Source organism: Ctenopharyngodon idella, chromosome 6 (assembly GCF_019924925.1).
Source record: "Ctenopharyngodon idella isolate HZGC_01 chromosome 6, HZGC01, whole genome shotgun sequence".
NCBI lineage: Eukaryota > Metazoa > Chordata > Actinopteri > Cypriniformes > Xenocyprididae > Ctenopharyngodon > Ctenopharyngodon idella.
The window spans coordinates 7,407,393-7,430,763 of record NC_067225.1 but is presented as its reverse complement, the minus strand read 5'-3'; the positions used below and the strand labels follow the sequence as shown (position 1 = coordinate 7,430,763).

General features: G+C 36.4%; 1 protein-coding gene and 1 long non-coding RNA gene across 4 annotated transcripts in view; one reads left to right on the top strand and one right to left on the bottom strand.

The window, feature by feature from the left end:
- The first annotated feature begins 5,313 nt into the window (after window positions 1-5,313).
- Window positions 5,314-23,371, top strand: part of myh11a (myosin, heavy chain 11a, smooth muscle) — a 39,265-nt gene continuing 21,207 nt past the window's right edge. For 2 of the 3 annotated variants that reach the window (XM_051897159.1, XM_051897158.1), the window contains exons 1-4: window positions 5,315-5,592; window positions 9,640-10,002; window positions 10,992-11,148; window positions 13,951-13,978. In XM_051897159.1, the coding sequence (XP_051753119.1) occupies window positions 9,661-10,002; window positions 10,992-11,148; window positions 13,951-13,978 (527 nt within the window). In that variant the 5' untranslated portion in view covers window positions 5,315-5,592; window positions 9,640-9,660. Of the gene's footprint in view, window positions 5,593-9,639; window positions 10,003-10,991; window positions 11,149-13,950; window positions 13,979-23,371 lie in introns of all 3 variants that reach the window. The other variant, XM_051897160.1, reaches the window with a different exon arrangement.
- On the bottom strand, window positions 11,262-23,210 carry LOC127514384 (uncharacterized). Its single transcript, XR_007930618.1, has 3 exons — window positions 15,215-23,210; window positions 12,324-12,424; window positions 11,262-12,197 (listed from the first exon to the last, which is right to left on the bottom strand). It is a non-coding gene; the product is annotated as an uncharacterized LOC127514384 (long non-coding RNA).

Here is a 23,371-nt window from a genome sequence, read left to right as displayed (position 1 = left end):
CTTGTGGTCATCCTTTCAGTTCTCAAGTGCTTCTACTGAGAAACTCCTTAAGAATCTCAGTTGTGTTGTAATGTATGTTTGGTTTTCTTTCACCTCAAAACAGCACAGCTCACAAACACTGTAAACATCATCTGTTGCCAAGTTCTCCAAATTTCTTCATATTCCTTAAATGGTAAGTCACTTCATACTCACTCAATGCTTCACTTGATAGCTTTTTTGTACTGATCTCAGTGCATTGTCAGGGTACATTTTCTTACAGTAAAAGGTTATCATCAACAGATGGATCATGTGAAACATTTTGAATAAATATGAACAGCAAAATATTTGCTTGCTCTCCCGCTGCTAAGTTGGAACTGTGTTCCAACAGGGACAAATATATCCAAACATGTACAGTATGACCCTCTAAAATAGTGTGTACTTTTTATATAATCAGGATTCCTATGGGAACTGAACATGTACATACAGAAGTAAACAGATATTTGTTCTTCTTTGTTAACTTTATAATTCACTACACATGTAATTTCCTGTTTTAATGTCTACCTTGTAGTAAGATTTTGTCTAGTAAGAGTGTTGACATTCTTTTTTTACTAATGTAGGCAAATCTTAATGCTCCAGTTACCCAGAAAGGCGTCACTCCAAATGAGTTTTTGGATGAGTCTCAGGAGACGAACAGCCTGTGCTTCACTCCGCTTTAATCTAGCACATATTTCCCGTTCCCTCCTCTTCTTCGGGACTAATTCCTGATATAGTGTTCTTCCACTAAGGGTACAGTTTATTATCTAGACATAGTAGGAATTCAGTGGAGGCTTTGAAGCCAAACCAGGTATAAGTCTGCATATTGTAATTTCTTTCCTACATTTTATTTGTTTTCACATTGAAAATAAGAAATTGTTCAGGCATAAATAAATTTAATTTTACCTACTCTCATGAGCAGTGTTTGCATTAGGCTACAAGAAACTTGAGTTACATAATTAGATTACTTTTTCAAGTAACTAGTAAAGTAACGCATTACTTTTTCAATTTACAACAAAATATTTGTTACTCTTTCAGATAAGTAATGCAAGTTACTTTTTCACATTTATTGACTGACAGCTCTCCTGTCCTCACGTTGAGAGAAATAAAGTGCAAAGCGCTGTGTAAACATGATGGTTATTGTAGTTGTAGACTAAATGTGAACATGCATTTACTCATTTTTGCACGAAAACATTCAGTATTCCTTAAAATGAATAAAAACAGTGAAATGCAAACTCAGAATGTTACACAAACTTTAATAATTAACTATATTAAATTACACAAAAATACTTTATTTAATCTCACTATTAACCAATGTCTTTGCTGCTGACCTTCAATGATCTAATTCAACCATACTAATAAGCATCTAGATTAGATTTAGAAATAAGAGTGTTGAACTTCTCTTGTATCCTATTCTTCTGTAATCCAGAATGGCAGCACAGCTGAAAGGTTTGTTTGAGCTGCGCCCTCTACTGTACAGGCGTGAATATGCATTTCCTTCTGATTTAGGCTTATTCATTTCACTTTTGGTGTGCAAGTGCCTTAACATTTGCCAAAAAATATAACTTTTTTTGTTGTTAGTAAAAACCAAATAAGCAAGCCCAGCCCAGGTGAGAAAAAGTAACTCAAAAGTAATGTAACACATTACTTTTCATAAAAAAGTAACTAACACAATTAGTTACTTTTTTAGGGAGTAACGCAATATTGTAATGCATTACTTTTAAAAGTAATGTTCCCCAACACTGCTTGAGTCATGACTTTCTTTTTGAAATGCAAGATAAGCAAAATATTGTTCCTGCACTGTTCCGTACAATGAAAGTCAATGGCTAAAAAAAAAAAAAAATTACAACTAAGTTCTTCATAAGATGTGTGCACTGTATTTCATGCCTTCCAAAGACATACAATATCTTTGTGAGCATTGTTATTCACTGATAATCTTCGCTTCTGCCATAGTTTTTAAATCTCTTTTATGTTTGAGAATATTCAAATATGGAGCATTCAAGACTAATCATTGTTTCTTGCGTGTCTCATAACCACCAAATCTGAATATGATGGAAATATTTTCAGTATGGCTTCATAACGCTTGGAATGTAGTGCACAATTAGTCGCATGGACTATTTTTATGGTACTAACTATGGTACTTTATGGTACTTTTATGGTATCGTTTAGTGAAAAATGTCACATTGTATGTTTTATGGAATCATATGCATCATGTACTGTGTTCATTTTTTTTGGGGCCTGTACTATACAAACTAACTGCATGATTCTCCACAGTACAAAGTAACAAACTATTAAACATATTTATGTTCCTGTTTTTACAGCATGAGCAGGTGCAATACCTCGCATTCCTTAATTGGTGTTATTCTTTGCCGGAATGAGAGTCTGCAGCTACACCGAAGTTTATTGTTGGTGAGTAAACAGTCAAAAGATATCCCAATGAATGCCTATTTGTCTTAACAATGACACTGCTGTTGCACCATATTTAGTCACTTGATCCAAGTCTTTTGGTGTTCCCTTCTAAACACAGAATACAGCTGAGATTCCAGGCAGACCCCATTGTCCTTATATGGCACAACAGAGACCTAGTATAGTCGTGCATCTGCCTCTCTACCCCTGCCTCTCACTTTCACTCACACTATACCCCCCCACCCCCCATCCTCCCATCTGTCTCCAAGACACTCTCTCTACCTCCCTTCCTTCCCTTCGCACATCCAGGGGAGCTTGATGCTGACCAGTGACAGAGGCGCTTCTTTCCCTACCATCTCTCTTTTGGACTGCAGCAAGGCCTCAGAGCATACCAGCCATGGTCCTGTTCCCTGAAACATCACAGACGTGATTTACTGGACACAATTGGAGGTTGTCCTTATATAGGAAGTTCCATTAGATAGCAAGGAGCCCGTTGTGGGAATGGAGGGGACGGAATGTGATGTGCGTAACGATAAGGGTCCCAAAAAGGATCTCAGGGGATTCGCCTCGTCCAGATGTAGCGTTAGCATGAAGTCTAGGCTAGGGAATCTCCTGTTTCTTGTTTCACTCCTTCTGTTTCTTTCCTCTGTTCTGTATTTTAGGTGTTCCTCGACAGCCCCTGGTCCCTATTTAATTTTCACTATATGGAAGAGAGCAGCGTGAACATACTGCAAAACATCTCACATAGTTTTGGAATTGCATGGGCATGCAAAATTAATGACATCATTTTAATTTTTGGGTAAACCATCCTGTAATTTTTCAATACTCCTGATTCTGACACAAATATTTGTGTACTGCAACTAAAGCAGCATGAAAATCCATCATAAAATATGAATCACTACATTTTAAAAACAAAGAGTGAGATAATTATAAACCATTTCAATATTTATTGTGTGAAAATCATTTAAATACATTTTTCAACTGTCCCTCCATTTGTTGCATCATTTCAACCAAAACAAACAACTTTATCCGTTATATTTTTTCCCTCAAGTTAGAGTACACTTGTTTTCCAAGGAGACAACTGTATCAGTGAAATATTTAACCCTCTGGTCCTCTTCGATTAGGAGTCACACTTTGCTTCTTCACGGTCAAAAATGACAAAAGCCTTAAAAAAGGCTTAATAACTTTTTTCCCCCCAGGAAAACCAATATATTTTTGTTCAATAATATTTTTTGATTATTATTTAGAATTTTGAGGGTATTTTATGATACTATACAATATTTATACAATTTTTATTAGCTTTTTTATTCCCCATTGAAAAAAATGCACAATTTTTTTCTAATATATTTTTTTTATTATTATTTTTTCAATTAAAGCAGTATTCCATGTTAAAATAGAGACAAGGCATTTAAAATCCAATTTTCTGAAGGTAGATTAGTGCCATCTGGTAGGAGTAAAAATAGAAAAACTTTTGTAATGCCATGTTGTAACCACTAGATTCCTATATAGCTCTATAAAAAGTGGCTTATAAATGATCTAGTGGTTTTAGACATGAATACTTATTTTTATTGAGTTGTGGATTTGGATTTATACTTAGACATTCTCAAAGACTACTTTTTGTCAAGGTTTAGATTCTTATTTTTATTTTTGTTTGAAATGTTCATTTGAAGGGTCAGTTTTTGCATTAATTTTACTACAGTCGAACCTGAACACAGAGGTGAACATTTTGTTACACATAACAGCAAAATTCAATAAAAATGTAACAAAAATGAACTGGTAGGCTTTATCACAGCTTAATAAATCTGGGTCTGATCTGATTTCAACCTCTTATTTGAGTCTTTTGGCTCAATTTTACCATATTGTTACAGCCACACCAGTTTATTTGTGTGTATAATAGTGTGTGTGTGTGTGTGTGTCTCTGCATGTGTGTAAGTGAGCGTGTGTGTCTGTTTTGTACTCTCAATGTTTTAGAGTGTAACCTCTTCCTTGCTGTTTTTTTTTCTTTTTTCTTTTAATGCTTTGTGGCTGAATTGTTTTTATTTCACACTTATGCAAAAAGCTCTGTGTTACAGTCTGGCTAGTTCATATACAGTATATGTGTGTGGGGAGGAGGGGGTGGGTGTGTCTATTTTGCACTCTTGACATTTTACAGTGTCCCCCCCTCATTACTGTGCACTTTTTTTCTGCACAGTGACTGATTTGTAGTTTGTACCACCAAAGGTTTCTCTGAGTTTTACTATTTTTTTGTATTTCCCATTCATTACCTATGGTGGTCAGTTTTAACTGCGAAGGAGCTAAGTGTGACTATTTTTTTTTTATGACCCTTTAACGAATCATGTCTATGATTTTTTTGTGTATTCACATAGCTATACCACAAAAGTCACCAAGTTTCATCCCATTACGATGAAGCAAAACATTTTAAAATTTCAAAACGTAAAAGTTTTCGGTCATTTTTGACCGACGAGGACCAGAGGGTTAAGCATGCTTAAAATGAAATATGAGACCCAGTGTGTGGAGAAAAAAACAAAACAAAAAAACTGAATTTTGTTATGTGTTAATACATCTTAATACATTATGTGTATTAAGTAAAAATAAACTCCAAGCTATGAAATTGGCCTTAGCAAGTCAAATGTGCATCATTTAAAAAAAAAAAAAATTACATTCATTACCCTCACAAAATGATATTAAGTAGCCTAATTAAGTTAAGTCATTTGAGATGTGGTGGAAATGCTTTATAAGCGATTTACAGCAAATTAATACAAGGCGTTTCTGCTTAAGCAAAACCTATTATGAAATATAAATATGAGAGGAGCATTAGACCGTGCACTAATAAATTCCTGTTAACTTTCATTTCCCTCTTTCATTATTACTGCCTTCTGAAAGCGTAGCACTTACTTTACCGGGACTCTTGTAACATTTAAGTGTTCCACGTTGTGTTGAAACGGGATATTTACATGGATGCGCCCGAGAAGACTGTCGTTCACCTGTCAAAACGCACTGACCAATAAGAGCGCGGGTCGATTGTGCGGCCCCGCCCACTCCATCCGCATCTTCGTTTAAATGATGTTCTCAGGCTTTTCTGTCTAATTTGGACTGTTCGTCTTTGGAGTACCTCACTGTCGCAGGACTCTCCAAACCCTAACTTTCCAAATCGCGCCATTCTTCATCAGCCTTGTGAGTATGCAGCAATATTACTCATACTTTATGAAATGTTTCATTTCTACTGTTTTAGTTGTGTATGCATTGCTTGGCTTTCAGATATGTGAATCATCTGACTGTATGGCAGTAGACTTACAGTGTCAAGTGTGCTAAAAAAAATTACTTGGGCGCAGTGAGAAAAACAGTAACCTTTCACTTAATCTCGAAACTGTCAACATTTAATTAATTTGAAAGATGTGTTTGACAGTTGTTCATTCAGTTATGGTATGTTGCTATTAAAATGATATTTCACCCACATTTACTCACCCTCATGTTATTCCAAACTTGACTGTATGACTAATTTTCTTCAGTGAAAAATAAAACGACATAAATGTCAGGATGTTAGTTCCTGACAGGCTCAGTCACCATTCACTTTCATTGCATCTGTTTTCCATACAATGAAAGTGAATGGTGACTGTCATTCTGTCTAGCATCTTCTGTTCTCCACTTGAGAAAGAACTTCTAGAGGGTCTGGAACAGCATAAGGATGAGTAAATGATGACAAAATTAAATATTTTGAATGAATTATCCTTTTGCTGTGTTGCACACAGCAAAGTGTTTCAACAACTCATGCCTCTCTGACCTCTTCAAAACATCATCATAAAGTATCTCATGAGCTTTTAAGTGAGAAAACATGTCTATCCATACGTTCTTTAATGCATAAGTTTGACTTCAGCAAAGTCTGTCATCGGAAATGGTCGTGGAAAGTGCGTAGAATGAGAGAAGCAGTGAGCTTGACAAACCAAAGAGTTTCCTGTTCTCCAAATATGGTTGTCAAATGCAACTTTCTGCTGAACATTGTGGTGAACAGCAGACAGTGTCAACTGACTGTCCTCTCGTTTCCCATTGAAGTGATGACATGCATAGACAGCTAACCATAGACAATAGTGTGATGAGGTCTAGACGCAGAAGAATCATGATCTTGTGCCGGGGAAGTAGTCAGTGAATTCAGTACTTACTGTGTCATCATTTATCCATTAATGTCTTGAGCCGTAACTTAAACATTCTTAAGAGTGATTCTGAAAGAGTAATGAGTGTAATTATGGAAATTTAAAGAGATTACCATATCGAATAAAAGATAAATAAATATAATCATTATTTACTCACCCCCATGTCTTTCCAAATGTGGATGGTTTTCATTTAAAGAATAATTTGGCATCTTTTCTTAATAAAATTGTTTAATTTGCTTTAAACGGGATGCAAAAGCACCCTAAATGTATCATAAATGTGTGAATTATTCCTTTATGTGTGCCTGTATAAATCTATATAAATCAAACTATTGTAATACGTTAGAAAAATGTCTGACAGCTTTTTTAGAATATCTTTTATAATGAAGTTAAAAGGTGTGTGCATGTAGCAGAAGTTAGTTTTAATCCGGCTTGGTAGAAAAAGGAAGTTTAACAGTTATATTGGTTAGATCGTTAGACCTAGCAGGTTTTTACCAGTTTACTTGCAGCTCTCCTTCTATAGTAAATCAGTTTAGCTGTGTTTTTGACTTTAGCACATTTGTGATCTATCTTTAGGCTTCTTACCTGATTGTTACTCTAATGATTTAACACAATTCTGCATCACCTGACAGACTCCTGCTGGAACTCTTGTTTATTTCTTAAAACCAGTAGCTGGACTACTGTCTAACAGTTTAATCCACTCTTATCAAAGAATCAATGTGTGTTTTGAAGAAAGAAGGTCCTTATGGTCATTAATGGCAACATGTTGTTTGATCTAGGAAGCATTATATTCAGTATATATTGTCATCGCAACAGCTTTAAAGCTGGTGCTGCTGACCTTGTAGAAACATCCATCTCAATAGAAATGTTAATAAAAGACTGAAATTACACAGCTGCTCATGAGAAAACCATATGGGTGGAATGAAGAAAAAGAAAAAGATGAGTAGGAGTAGAGAAGAGAGGAGGAAACCTTTCACAGGACCAGGGGTCATAAAAATCCATCCGCACAACACATGGTCACATGATCTTCTGGGCTTTAGGCCCACTTGAACACAAGCCAAGGACCCTGATTTGTGCTACCTTTTACTTCTGCCATGTAAAAAAAAAAAAAAATCAGATTTTCTTTTAAATAAAATAGCCTTAATTTATTTAGGTAGGATTTGTAGTATGTTTGCAGTGGAACGCCTAATCCATAAAATCCTCAATGAAAACTCAATGAGTCTCGAGTGCAGAAATGAAGGAGCTTCCCCCTAAAAAAAAGGGCTGTGAATCTATGCACAGGACACAGGAAATTCCCTATTTTAATTAAATCTGCTTATCACAGAAAAACTTTGTTTGTTTGTCTCGATTACAGGGCATTTAAATGACCCTTTTCCCTCCGTTGTGTTTTCGTTGGGCGATTTTTGTCGTCAAAAGAATGTGAATTGAAAAACCGGTGGTAGAAAAATGAGCATTAGCATTTTAGAAACTCTCAGTATTGTATATTTTTATATTTTCTCAGCATGTCAATGTCGTCTAGTCAAGTGTAACTCAGGTTTTAGATATTATGCAAATTTCTTGCAAATTTGGTGCTGGTTGGTAGTAAGCTGCCCTGTCTGTTAGATACAATACTATAATTTAATATTTAATTCTGCAGTTTATTTTTCAAAAAGTTAACTTTTGTTAGAAAGTCAGTAAGTGGGAAAAATATTTTCCTGTTTTTGTTGGGCTATTAGACCATACAATGTAATTGTACAAACAATGGATGGTTATAAATAGAGGAGGAAATTGGTTCATATCTAAGGCGTAGCTTTGGAAATTGTTTCCCAAAAACTGATTTTAAAGCTCTGTGGTTGCATAAACTCCAAAGCTGCACCTGCTGTTTGCCAACTGTACTGTACTCGAAAATACTTGTGTAAACTTCCTTATATCAACCACCCAAAGGAAAAGAAGGGTGGGGGAAAGTGGCAGGAAAATTAGACCCCCACCAGCCTCTGACTGTCCCTGCCTAATGTTATCATTTTGGAGTAAACTGCGAGTCCGGCTGGAGGCATACTATTCCCTATAAGGGCTTTGTTTGGGAGTTCACTTGCTTCTGCTGTTTAGGTCGACAGAGCGTCCACTGACTCAAAGGCAGCCTTATATGGTCATCGCAGCACGGGACCACAGCTGAGCACCAAAAGAAACAAGAAAAACAGCATTTGCTTTGGAGATTATCACATGATTATATATGTTTGCTCAGTAGGATGTGTTTTGTACAGTTTTTGGTCAGACTGAGTGATGTTTGATCAATACCGACAACATTTTTTACATTTCCCAGGCATTTTTCTCATCCTTTTATCTAAATAGTGGTGTCCCCTGTGACCTATGTAATGTTTGTTTAGGGTTGGTCTGATTGGTTAACTTAGGAAAAGCTACACTGTGGCAATAGTGAAATGCAACCACATCCAAAAATCGTCTATAAAGTGTGTGTTTGATGTTGCATATTCCATTAATAATTGGCCATTACACTCTCTAATGACATTAGATGACTCTCTAATCACATTCTATTATGAGTTATTACGTAAATGACAGCCTATATTTTCAATTTAAAATGGTGAAATTTAACAAAAAGTTGATTAATTTGTTGTTTAGGTACATCTTACCTCGCACTCTTTCACGAAAGCTTCATGCTGGAATTCGTGGATGGTTACTGTGAACAGTAAAGCCTGCCTTCTTTTATTTCATTTGCCATCTCAATCAATTGCGCTGTTAGACTTTTTGTCAAATTCTGTCAAATATCAAATATTGGGGGTGACAATTTGGCCATCAACAATGTAAAAATGTAAAGTAAAAAATTTAACTTTTAGAAATTCAACTAAAACTTTGAAATATGGGGATGGGCAATTTGGTCATTTCTGACTGTCGGGGGACCTCAGTGTCTGTGGTGGTTACAGCCCTGCCTTTAGCATCTTGTATTTAATAAAAGTCTATTGCACTATTGCAATATTGTGTTTAAAAATGATTATTAATATTGCTGTAGGGTCATACAGGTCAGAAACTTTAATTTAGGGGGAAAAAACATTGTGTTAAAAAATCTGTTTTCCTCTTCTTGTAGTTGTCTTAACCCAGCACCAAGATGACGAAAAAGGGCTTGAGTGAGGACGAGAAATACCTTTTCACGGACAAAGACTTCATTAACAGCCCCGTCGCACAGGCAGATTGGACAGCCAAAAAGCTGGTATGGGTCCCCTCTGAGAAACATGGTTTTGAGTCGGCCAGCATCAAAGAGGAACATGGCGATGAGGTCCTGGTGGAGCTGGCGGACAACGGAAAGAAAATCACAGTCAACAAGGATGACATCCAGAAGATGAACCCACCCAAGTTCAGCAAGGTGGAGGATATGGCGGAGCTCACCTGCCTGAATGAAGCCTCCGTTCTCCACAACCTGAGGGAGAGATATTACTCCGGACTCATCTATGTGAGTATGCCATAGTGCTTTTAAATGATATATATATATAAAATTGCTTAGTAAATTATAATAAGCATGCACTCTATTTTATTAAGTTGAATTAAGGCCAATGACATGTGATTAATGTTTTGTTGGCATCTGTTAATTTATTAAAAAATTACATTGAAATGCAATTCATACATACAGTGACTTCGATACACCTCTTTTATGATGAGCATATTTTTAATTTCTGAACTAAAAATACGGTGATACAACTGACAAGATATCATAAAAGCCTGAATGAAAGGATGAAATGTATTCAAGGTGTAAGAAAAATGTTATTATTTTTTTACTTGATAGTTACACCACATGACATTTTTTAAAGTCATTAAAATGTTGAAAATTTTTTAAGCTTAAATGAAACCAACATAAATAGAAAGAGTATATTTTAAATAAATTTTCTTATTCATTATCTTTCTTCATTATATTCATTATATTCATTACACTTTTATTTGTCATTGACCCCCTGCTGACATTAATATTACATAATATTTTACTATCAGCCACTGTATTATTGGCTGATAGTAAAAGTTATTTATAAATAACTTTATTGTGGCCGAAATGATGCAAAATAATTTTTGCACTGACACCAATCTGGCTTAAAATGGCAGTGATGATTTGCAGTATCTAATGCATTAAAGAGGAACTATACGTTCCCCAAGAGTGAGGGGTCATATAACTTCCACAGGCCTCCAAACCATATTTGCACTGAGTTTTGGAAACGAACCATTAGTTAACAACATTTTGCTCTGAGGATATCTTGGGGAAAGGAGTCTTCCATATGGAATATGCATCACCTAAGCTTTCAAATATTATGAGTAAAAATATACAGACTTAACTTCCTTAGATTTATATTTTAAGACGTTGTATGGCTCGGCACTGTGCTGCCATGTCTCCTTGTTGTTCTTTACCTGATGGATTCATATACAGTGGAAAACTGAGACGTTATCTTTCTTCAGACATACTCTGGGCTGTTTTGCGTGGTGGTGAACCCCTATAAAATGCTGCCAATCTACTCTGAGAAGATCATTGAAATGTACAAAGGCAAAAAGCGCCACGAGGTCCCACCCCATATCTACTCCATCACGGACAACGCCTACAGAAACATGATGCAAGGTAAGGCCTGCACTGCTGGTCGTTCGCATATTAGCCCATAGCCTTCTTCTCTTTATAAGATCTGAATGTTTGGATTTCACAATAGCCATTCTCTTCGAAACTTACAACACAAGTGAATCTAAAAGGCATTTTTATTTCACTAATTGGCAACAGGACAGTGTAGAATCTCTTTATAACAACGAATGTCATTTGTGTTTGTTGAAATGGAGTGTGACAGCTCATGTTAGCAGGTCAGTCAGTGGTGAGAGGTGTTCGCTCACACATGCACCAGCAGGTCACACATCTAACACAATTTTAAACACTTTCAAACTAATTTAAACAGCTGCTGTTACCCACAGATGTCTGAAGCTCTATTACTGAGTGAAATTAGGTGCTAAATGAAAAAAAGTAGAACCACAATATATTTTACACCCCAATCTTGCAGCTTTTAGCATGGTCAAAAGTGTTGCTTATGAAGTTGTTGATACATCAACTGAACATCATGTTAATGAACTGGTGTCAAATGAAGAAAAGATAAGTGCTTAAGATAAAACAAAACCTTTCTGCAAAGTTTACAGTGGAATATCTCAGAAACTGTTATCTTATGAGAAACAGTGAACCTTGCAAAAAAATTGCTTACAAAAGCAGAAGTAGAAAGGTGTATTGTCACGCTGTTCCTCAAGAGTATTTCTGCTTAGTTCATTCATGTTTACATTAGACATGGGCTGAATCATAGTTAAACCCTGTAAATGTCCTTATTCATGCAGTTCGTTGCTCATTTCCTGCTATGTGAAAACAAATGATAATTTATTGTTCAAATAGCATAAAATTTGTCCAGTTATAGCACCTAAACACCACATGACAAGACATCTTTAACATATTTTAAGAGCTTCCTGCAGTAGCTATATCTTGAACTGTTACATGACATAAGTAAAAATCCAGCATGATCAAGCATGAGTGCCAGTGTTCACATTCCTGCTCAGGGGCTTATACTGATCTTCCTTTGAAGTCCAGCAGGGTTTCCATGCTCAACCGTGTGTGACATGATGTAGGCTTGTTGTAAATCTAAACTTTAGGAGCCCATATAGGATAAAATGGAAAGGAATAGAAATGATTTATAAAGTATAGTATATTTATGGCAATAAATCTATTGGATTTGAATGTACAACTTTCTGCTAGCTTGGATAAAACAATACCTGTGCATCTTGCTTTTTGTCAAACAATCTGGCTGAAGTGCAGTTTCCCCATCGGCGTGTTTAGATTTGGTTTTCTGCGTCCCGAATGCCTCGATTTGTGCCTTAATTAGGAAGAAACAAGGGAACAGACTTCATGTTGTATGTGGAAACCTGCCCAGCTTAAGTCATATCCAAAATGAGCAAAAGTCATTCATTGTGTTTACAACAGAAGAAGGTTCTATAGTACATGAGCAGAACAGGCGAGCTCACATTCAACTGATTAGCTGGTTGGGCGTCCGCCCAGCCTCCAGGATCATAGATAAGAACCAAACTCTGTTTGAATTTAAACTACACATTCATTGGCTTAGAATTGCTTAGAGCGGATCATATTTTGTTTGACTTGATCAAATACTTATTTAACAAATAATAGATGGCTTTTTATTTCTATTCCACCTTCTGAGGAATCAGCGGTGTACGGTTAGGATTAAAAAACCTTAAATGGAGCCAAGATCATTTGAGAAGGTTTTCAGGTTCTAATTTTAGCAGCATGAATCAATGATTGTCCCATTGCTGAACTCAGTAAGAATTGTGTTGCATCTCCTAAAAGAATAGTGGAGTCTGTTTTTCTTTCTCAGCTAATCAAATTACTGCACTGAAAATCAAAGATTATTAGATTATGCGCATTATTCGATGTTGTAATAACAATGGTATTTGATCATACACCACTTTGCATGGCAAGAACTTGACTTAGTCACCATGAAATCAAAATGGACAATTCTTATTTTTTTATGGAATATTGGAGAATTTATTATAAACATTTTTTTAAATTCAAGTGCCCTCGTAAACTTTAATCAAATTAACTTCCCCTCCCTCAGTGACTTCTCTTCTCTGATGACATGTTTACTGGTGCATGGGCGGGGCAATCTGTCACTCGCATGAGATCACAGCAATAGCAAACGACACCCATCGAATCAATTCCTGATGAACAAAAATCAAGTCCTGGCCTACATTTTTTCTCTTGTTCAAGAAGCCATTTTACTTATATATATATATATATATATGTCACAATAGGGAAGAAAAGATTGCAACTTACATTTCATGCATGTGGGTATCTGCAGGTCGGAGTAATGGGCGTGCCAAAAAGTAGGGAGCGTGTCGAAAGGTAGTGGCCATTCCACAGGCCTTTCGGCACGCCCATTATGACCTGCAGCTATCCCTGTCTCTTTTCATGCCAACTTTAAGAAAAAGAATTTTGGTAACACTTTAGTATGGGGAATACATATTCACTATTAATTACCACTTTTGCCTCAATAAGCTCCTAATTTACTGCTTATTAATAGTTAGTAAGGTGGTTTGTATGTACACACAAACTTAACTTGATTAAGGGGTGTAAATCATGCAGAATAAAGCATTAATATGTGCTTTATAAGTAATAAACAGCCAATATGCAAGCTAACAAGCAACTAGTTAAAAGTGAGAATTGTTCCCCATACTAAAGTGTTACCAGAATGTTTTGCTAGGCTTAAAAGCAGACTGTATGTATTTCATGATGTTCAAAAATGACATGGTACACTCTCTTGCAGTTTCCATGAGCACCAGCCTGACAGTTACCTTGGGCCGCTGTAATCTCTGTCTTTTCTTTCTACAGATCGAGAGGACCAGTCTATTCTTTGCACGTGAGTTCTTTCATTGTTTTATCACTTTTTCGTTCATTGTTTTATCACTTTTTAGTCTAATTGGCTCTGAAGCAGTGCTTCTCAACCAGGACTTTCATGGTGGGCTGCAGGATGACTTAAACGTGTTTAAACTGATAAATCTAAATTAAAATTCTAAAAAACACAAATCAAGATGTAAACCACAATCATATTTCTCTCTCTTTCCTTTTTAATTAATTTAATAGGTAACATTTTATTTCAATAGTCCACTTTAGACATTCTACTAACTATAAGTAACTTACTAACTGCATGTCAACTAGCAGTATTAGTAGACTGCTTAATATCTGCTAACACTTTATTTTGATGCTCCCCAGACATTCTACTGACAAGTAACTTTGCAAGTACATGTCAACTTATTCTACTAACCCTAACTCTAACCTAACAGTCTACTAATACTCTAATGAGAGTTAGTTGACATGTAGTTGCAAATTTACTTATCATTGGATAATGTCTAAACTGGACAATCGAAATAGTGTAACCCATTTATTATATCAGTACTCCCATTTTCTGTAATTATAGCAGAAATATCTTGTATGAGGAAATACATCCTTACAAATAGAGTTAGATATGGTAAAGCTGAACTTGATTGAGTGAAGGCCTGTTTTGAAGTGTGCTGAGAACCCAATGTTTGAGTAACATCAGTGTGTCTTGTAAGATGCCTTCTTTTTAAAGGTGCCTTGTACAGATGTATCTCAATAAATTAAATTAGTTTTTTTTTTTTCTCTGTAATTTAATTCAAAAAGTAAAACTTAAATATATTCTAGATTTATTAGACATAAAGTAAAATATTTCCAGACTTTTTTGTTTTCATTTTGATGATTACAGCTTGCTGCTCATCAAAATAAAAAAAATCAGTATCTCAAATTATTAGAATATTTAATTTCAAGTTCTATTAAATTACCATTCTCAAGGTATAAATACTGGGTTTAGGTCAGTAATCCCAACAGCAGTCATGGGAAAGTCTGCTAACTTAACAGTTAAAAGCTGTACAAGTGAAAGGAATGTCCGCAGGCTTGAGAAGATTCTCAGGCGAAGCCGATTTAAGAACTTAGGAGAGCTTCAAAAGGAGTGGACTGAAGCTGGAGTCAGTGCATCAAGAGCCACCGCACACAGACGTCTTCAGGAAATGGGCTACAACTGTCACATTCAACGTACTAAGCCACTTCTGAACCAAAGACAACGTCAGAAGTGTCTTACCTGGGCTAAGGACAAAAAGAACTGGACTGTGGCTCAGTGGTCCGAAGTCCTCTTTTCAGATGAAAGTAAATTTTGCATTTCATTTGGAAATCAAGGTCTCAGAGTCTGGAGGAAGAGTGGAGAGGCACAGAAACCATGTTGCTTGAAGTCCAGTGTGAAGTTTCCACAGTCAGTGATGATTTGGACTGCCATGTCATCTGCTGGTGTTGGTCCACTGTGTTTTCTGAAGTCCACAGTCAACGCAGCCATCTACCAGGAAAGTTTAGAGCACTTCATGCTTCCTTCTGCTGACAAGCTTTATGGAGATGATGATTTCAGTTTCCAGCAGGATTTGCACCTGCCCACACTGCCAAAGGTACCAAAAGCGGGTTCAATGACCATGGTGTTACTGTGCTTGATTGGCCAGCAAACTCACCTGACCTGAACCCCATAGAGAATCTATGGGGTATTGTCAAGAGGAAGATGAGAGACACCAGACCCAACAATGCAGAAGAGCTGAAGGCCACTATCAAAGCAACCTGGGCTTCCATTACACCTGAGCAGTGCCACAGACTGATCGCCCCCATGCCACACCGCATTGATGCAGTAATTCATGCAAAAGGAGGCCCAACCAAGTATTGAGTGCATAGAAATGAACATACTTTTCAGAAGCCTGACATTTCTGTTTAAAATATCCTTTTTTATTGATCTTATGAAGTATTCTAATTTTTTGAGATGGTGAATTGTTTTTTTTTTTTGTTAAATGTGAGCCAAAATCATCACAATTAAAAGAACCAAAGACTTAAAGTACTTCAATCTGTGTGCACTGAATTTATTTAATACACGAGTTCCACAATTTGAGTTGAATTACTGAAATAAATGAACTTTTCCACGACATTCTAATTTATTGAGATGCACCTGTATGTATCCTCTGCTGCATCTGATATCCTACAATCCTGTGCAGGCACTTAAAGGCACAATATGTAAGATTTTTAAATTAAAATATCCAAAAACCACTACAACAATGTTATGTATTTTGTTGACTTGAGTACTTACGTTATCCCAAATGTTTCCAAGATTGTGTAAATCCAGAGAAATAAGCAATTTTAACAAGGACACAGACCGTGTCTGTGCATTGCCAATCAATGACATCATACCTGCGTTACCCTTGGTTTCCGGTTTTATTTTGTAGAAACCATGGAAACTTTAATATATTATGTTTTATTAGACAGAGCAATTGTTTGGATACATTCATTGACAGAAAAATAATTGTTATATAGCTCAACACAGTAAGTCTTATTGTTGAAATATTGTTTTCTTGATTTACCACGAGTTCCATGTTTTACCATGCCTAATATCAATCTATCTTACTGCAGTGTGCAACAAGTGTCTCATAGCAGCCGCCGAGCGAACGCAGAGTAGCACTATAACAACTTTCAACACACAAATGTATCTAATATGATAAAACAGCGCTGCGTTACCCCACATACGCTTGACCGGAAGAAGCGGAAACGGTCGTCTGCGGCATAATAAAAGCTCCACTACTCTCAAGGCACGTGTCGTGTGTCACGCTTTAATCGCTCCAGCGGCCTCGTTCCGCTCCAACGGCTTTCAGCCACACCCTGCTTCATACTACAGTAATGTTAATAAATCTTTAATACTAGTGTTATTTTGCCAGCTATTTTTTAATGTAGTCTTTGTCTTAGTCTTGTTTTAAATGTAACTTTTAGTTTTTATCATTTTTAGTCAAACTTGTCCTGTTTTTGTTTAGTCAAGTTTTAGTCAACTGAATGTCTGAGCATTTTAGTCTAGTTTTAATCATTGGAAACTTGCACATTTTCGTCATACTGTATAATGGTTAAAATGAAAATTATTATTTTGCTCAATTTTAATTACAATGATTGTTGTCATTTGGGAAATGTATTTTTACATTTCATCAGAAGTTGCTCTTTTACCAATAAGCACAAATCAACAGAATATTGATTCATATGCATGGTTTATTTTACCTCATCTCATCAGATTTATTAAAGGCTGTCAATTATAAGATTAATAAACACCAAAGACTTTAGATATACACTTGCCCTGTCTACATTATGAAAACTGGTAAAACAAAAACCTACTCTCTAATATATTATAACTGAGAAATTCCTAATAGTAATTCTAATAATTCCAAGTTGCATTAATGTTTCTCTATTAAAACAACGGCAAAAAAAAGACCCTACATATTGCCACACAGAGGTTGCGTAACGTAAGTACAATCAGCAACCACAATCGCAAACATTACAGTCAAGATCCATGACAGAAAACAGACTGACTGAATGACACTTTCATTAAGGCGGAATACCCCAAATGGAGATCGCTGAACTTGTACAGTACCGTCTGTGTTTTCGGATCATGGCGCCTCCGCAGAGAGCGTGTGCGAATGGTTGCCAGATTGCATAAAGCAAAAAGCACATATCCGTTTAACACAGGGGTCTCAAACTCAAATTGGCTGGGGACCATTGCTGTGATTGACACCTCATAGGAGGGCCATTTTAACATTTAAGCACAAGAAAGTGCAAAATTTCTGAAAATTTACTTTCCTTTGCATTATTTCTCATTTAATTCAAATTTCAATAGGCCTACTAAAATATTTTTGCCATACTTAAAAAAAAAGTAAACAGCAGTGTCTCTATCATTATTACATACAGTATTAGATTTTAACAGTGCAAATATTATCCCTTACTTTATTTTAGCTTAAAAAACATCAAAATCTTGCACTGAACAACACTGTACTGAACAAATGCAATCCATGAATACATTTGTACACTATTCTGTTTCTTGCCAGACACCTGGCAGTGCTGAGCCACATTTGTCCAAGATGCCGTCTGAGCATCGGTAACGTTTATTGGTAGCATCGGACGCGTTTCGGTGGTTTAAATTGGCGCGCGTGACTGAAATTTAGGCATGTGGTGCGGTGCACTAATTTTTCCAGGCGTGTCTATGCCACGGCGAGATGAAAATATCTCAACTTTTTATAATGCCGCAAGCGCACCGCAGGTCATGTGACAAGGACCGGCCAAGCTTCGGCCTTTCTGTAACAACACCGAAAGCGCAGCCAAACAGCTGATCATAGCTGTACAGGGCAGGTTTTTATTTCTCATCTCCATAAATATATCAAGTAGTAGAGCTAATGCAAGGAGTAGAAATCAAACTGAAACTTTGCTGAAACTTCCTCGTCATCGGGGAGAGCGCAGCTCATGGTTGCATAGCAACGACAGACGCCACGGGAGCGAAAGCGCTTTGGAAAGAAGGAGAAAGCGGTGCGGCCGCTTATGTGACGCGATATGTGAATGGCCCCTTAGAACTGCGACTTTTTCTTTGCATATCAGACAGGAGGCAAACTAGAGAATAATAATAATGATAATATTTTCGCGGGCCGGATTATGTTTTGTTTTTGAGATCAGTTGCGGGCCGGGTGGAGGGGGAGGGGGGGACATAAATGGCCCGTGGGCCGGCAGTTTGAGACCACTGGTTTAACAGAAAAGCTCTGATTGGGGGATTTGAGCTCTTGATATCTGGCAACCTCAAACATGAACGCTCGTCTAATAGAGTCATATACAGCAGTCTGAAATGTTTTGGCTCCTCTTTTTTCAACAAAAATTTTGGTAAAGTTTTTGTTCTTTTAACTACATTTTAGTCTTGTCTTTTTTCGTCAACAATATTGCATGTTGATATAGTCACAGTTATCGTTTAATAGCCTTATTATCATCTCGGCTTAGTCGAGGAAAAACTTTGTTGACGAACATTGAAGATAACACCTCCCATGATTCCGCGAAATCAAGGCGTCATCAAGCTACTTTGTTTTGAATAAGCGACCTCTAGCAGTGAAAATTACATAATGTGCCTTTATTAAAAAGAATAAAAATGGTGTTTGAAATGGGTTTTTTAACCTTATAGCATTGTAGTCACTTTCTGTTAAGTCAATGCCCGACTGAACAGGAAGGCAGATGTTTTAGCTTTCAGACGCAGCTAAAAAATGTTATTCAATGTCATTTGACAGCGGTTAAAACTGTTTACATCCCTGAATAAAATCAACAGTTTTGCCAAATTAAGACTAATGTTAAATCTGGAACTCTTTTAAGCTTATAATATTCAACAATTAAAAAGACGGCAGCTATCAAATATGAACATTATGATTAATAAGACTAAGAAAAACTAAGAGTCCTTCCACTAGGACCTTTTTTGTAATGTCCTCAGTACTGGGAACAAGGCAGAAGAACTCAAGGGTCATGTCTCTTCAGAGTCGACTCACAGGAAATGCGCCCCCTGTCCTGATTCTAAATCCAGATCATCTTTCATGTTGACTACATTTGTGTTTGTTTTTTTGAGTCATTATTGGGCATTTGGTCTGTGTCTGTAGAGGCCCCACAACAAAACTTGGCCTGTCCTGAGAGAAAAAAACATTAAAAAATAGCTGTTATCGTATTTAATAGACTTAAGATGATGTTTACAGGCGATATCATTGTTTCACATCTGTGTGATAATAAAACAGCTGTGAAATATGAGGATGTTAAAATAAAATGTGTTGACGCGATGTGTCAGTGTGGGAGGTACCCTCAGATTCTGTCTGCAAACTTCCTCTGAGTGTGGAATAGGAAATGGAAGCCATTTAAACTGCTCTTGGGCGACTGTTTCTAGGGCACAGAATTCTCTAATGACATCAGGATGTTTCCGCACAACCAACTCTCCCATGGAGACACTTAATTTAAGCTGTCTCAAAGCAAAGCTTTTTTTTTAAATGAATCATTTAAACTGGGGATAACCACCCAAAGTTAAAACACATGGATTGTTAAAAACCACTGATCTGAAGCCACTATACAAAATCCATGTTTGTTCTCCCATACCTCTTATCTAATGTGGTTTATGGGAATATTATGGGTCCAATACTTCACTCACCATTTGGTTGCATTGTTGGCAACAGTGACTGTGATCATCATGAATTTTACTATACTGTATCATAAATGGTCAAAAACTGAGGAACTACAAACATTGCTGTATAAAGTGCTCCATAAAATGGCTTTACTGATTTGAGGGCATCCTGCTCCTGCCAGAGAACCAGCCCTTCGGCTGCACAGGGCCTGTGGATCCCAGACTCAGTTTTCCTAATATGGAAATGTTAGCGTGTCAGCATGAAGGTTCAGTAATATCTCTCTCGTATCACAGAAGGCAATAGTGCACTGTAAGCTTTTGTAACAAAGTAGATTATAGATGATAATAAAAAAATATATTTTGGTATAAAATTATTATGTTTTCGTAAACGCTATTCATGTTTACATACCATTGAAAAGTTTCGGGTCAGTAAGATTTTTTTTTTTTTTTTTGGAAAGAAAACGATACATTAAATTGATCAAAAGTGACAGTAAAGATTCATGAGAGTCCTACAAAAAAATTATCACGGTTTCAATAAAAAAAAAAAAAAGCAGCACAAATGTTGTCAACCTTGATAATAATAAGAAATGTTTCTTGAGCACCAAATCAGCATATTAGCAGGGCACTCAAGTCTCACGCATTCACCGTGAGACACACGCATTTCAACCATTTCACACGCTCACACGCCACACCTTGTATTTCTCACGCTGAGAAGTAAGGGATAACTTGTCCCTCTATATACAATTAATGGAGGAGGCTATTATACATTGCGCGTTGAACTATTATAAGCACCAAGTTCCCGTACGAACGGAACGGACCAATTATCTGCGCAACATGACCGAAGCCCAGTTTATTTAATTGTGCATGCGTGGCGCGCAAATGGCTGTATACTCTGTGCGCGTTCACCAGTGCGCTCCAAAAGTGTGATAAGATTTGTGCGAGCCGTTCCTATCGCGACGCTGAGAAAACATCATCCTGCACCAACATAAAATAGAAAGACCTCCTTTACTAGAATTTACCTATTGTATTTATTGTGGTAAATTGACTAACTTGTAGAATTTATAATAGATTATCTGTTAAGGGAATAGATTTTTCACCAAAGATTTATATTACAACTGTGGCATACTGTGCTATAGTTACTATGTGTATAGGCTGCTTTTACCTGTAACTATATCCTTATTGTAACAAATTCTATAAATATATTACAAGACAATTACAAGAACTATAGTTTTTCAAAAGGCCAAGTACAAGTTAGAATTAAGACAAGAGCACAATTGATTTTCCCCATGTGTAAAATGTGTTCTGCTAATAATTACAGATATTAGGAAAAACCTAGCAGATGACAGGAAATTAACATTTTCAATATAAGAACCGTTTAGTAATGTTCTTTAAGTAAAATTCTGTCAAAATGCTTAAGATTTTAGATGCTTAAATATAAAATACATGCAGCTATGTTAACCAACTCTGTATGTGGATGTAACCACAAAAAAGACAATTTTGCAAAAATAAACAAATAAGCGCACAAATAAATCTCATGAGGGAGCATGCCCTGTGACCCCGCTAACCCCCCCCCAATGTTCAAACCAAAACTACACCCAACCCCTTCATTTTTTTTAGCATTTTGATTTTACAATTCCTAGATGAAATCACTTGCCTGTGATCAAAAATAGTGAGAGCTGATGTTGGGTAATATAGCCAAATTCATGCTAAATTATTATTGATGCAGTCAAAAACTCTCCCAACTGCTTTAGCTTAGTTTGGCTATCTGAAACTAAGGAAAGTACTAAAGATGTATTTCATTATATTATTTCACATTCTACTGTATTAATACTCTTTTCAGCAATGTTAATCTTAAAGCAGAGCTCTCTGGCTATCATTTCAGTAATATTTAATTTACTGGCAATGCATACATTAATCATTGCATTTATCTGTTTCAAAGATGTCAGAGAAAAAGCAAAAGAGTATTATTTCATTCTGGGCACCAAAGGGTCAGCCCCCTAAAAAGGTTGCTAGATCAGAGGAGGAGACAGTGGAAGAGGTGGAGGCAGAGACGGTGGAGAAGATAGTAAGAGTGACAGTTGGGGAGAAAGTAGAAGAGACCATAGAGGAGACAGTGGACAAGACAGGGAAGAAGAAGAAAGCATTAAGTGGAGCAGCCACCAGGTGTACTTTAAAAAGTGAGTGGTCAACCAAATGGCCATTCATTACCATAGGCACCAGCAGCTCCTACAACTGGTGCTCTGTTTGCAGACAGGAGAACTCAGGTGTGAACAGGCATATAAAACATAAAGGTCATCAGGCCAAAGAACAGGCACTTCAGTCAACAAGCAGCATAATTTCTATTTGTGCTGGTTAATAATGAACAACACTGTAGGGAAAATTAAATTACTAGCAAAAACTTGTGAGAATTTGGTGGGGCAGAGGGGCCGCTGCTGCAAATATTTGAGTGGCTCCTCCCCTAACAGATGTAATCTCACTCCAAACTTTTAATAAAACTTGAGAGCTCTGTATTAGAATGATTTCTGAAGGATCATGTGACGCTGAAGACTGGAGTAATGATGCTGAAAATTCAGCTTTGCATCACATGAATAAATTACATTTTAAAATATAAAAAAAGGTTTATTTAAATTGTAATATTATTTCACAAAATTATTGTTTTTACTGTATTTTTATCAAATAAATGCAGCCTTTGGTGAGGATGTAAAAGACTTCTTTCAAAAGCATTTTTAAAAATCTTACCGACCCCTAACTTTTGAATGGTAGTGAAATTTTCAATCGTTATTTTAAACTATTTACTCCTGAAAAACAAAAATCTTCTGCAAGGTCTTAGCATACTATCCAAATCCAACGATTTATTATTTTCTTAATTCATGTGGTTTGTATTTACAGCCATTACTTTCCCCGGCGAGTTGTCATAAATATAGTGGATGAAAAGTCATGTGACTAAAATATAATGAATAGCATTCTTTACACAGCAAATATAGTGCCAATTATTGCCAAGACATGGACTGATATTTCATGATTAAGGCTCTGGTGTGCCATTTCATTAAAGGGTTAGTTCATCCAAAAAATGAAATTTCTGTCATTTAAGGGTTAGTTCACCCAAAAATTAAAATTATGTCATTTATTACTCAACCTCATGTCGTTCCACACTCGTAAGACCTTCGTTCATCTTCAGAACACAAATTAAGATATTTTTGATAAAATCCGATGGCTCAGTGAGGCCTGCATTGCCAGCAAGATAATTAACACTTTCAGATGACCAGA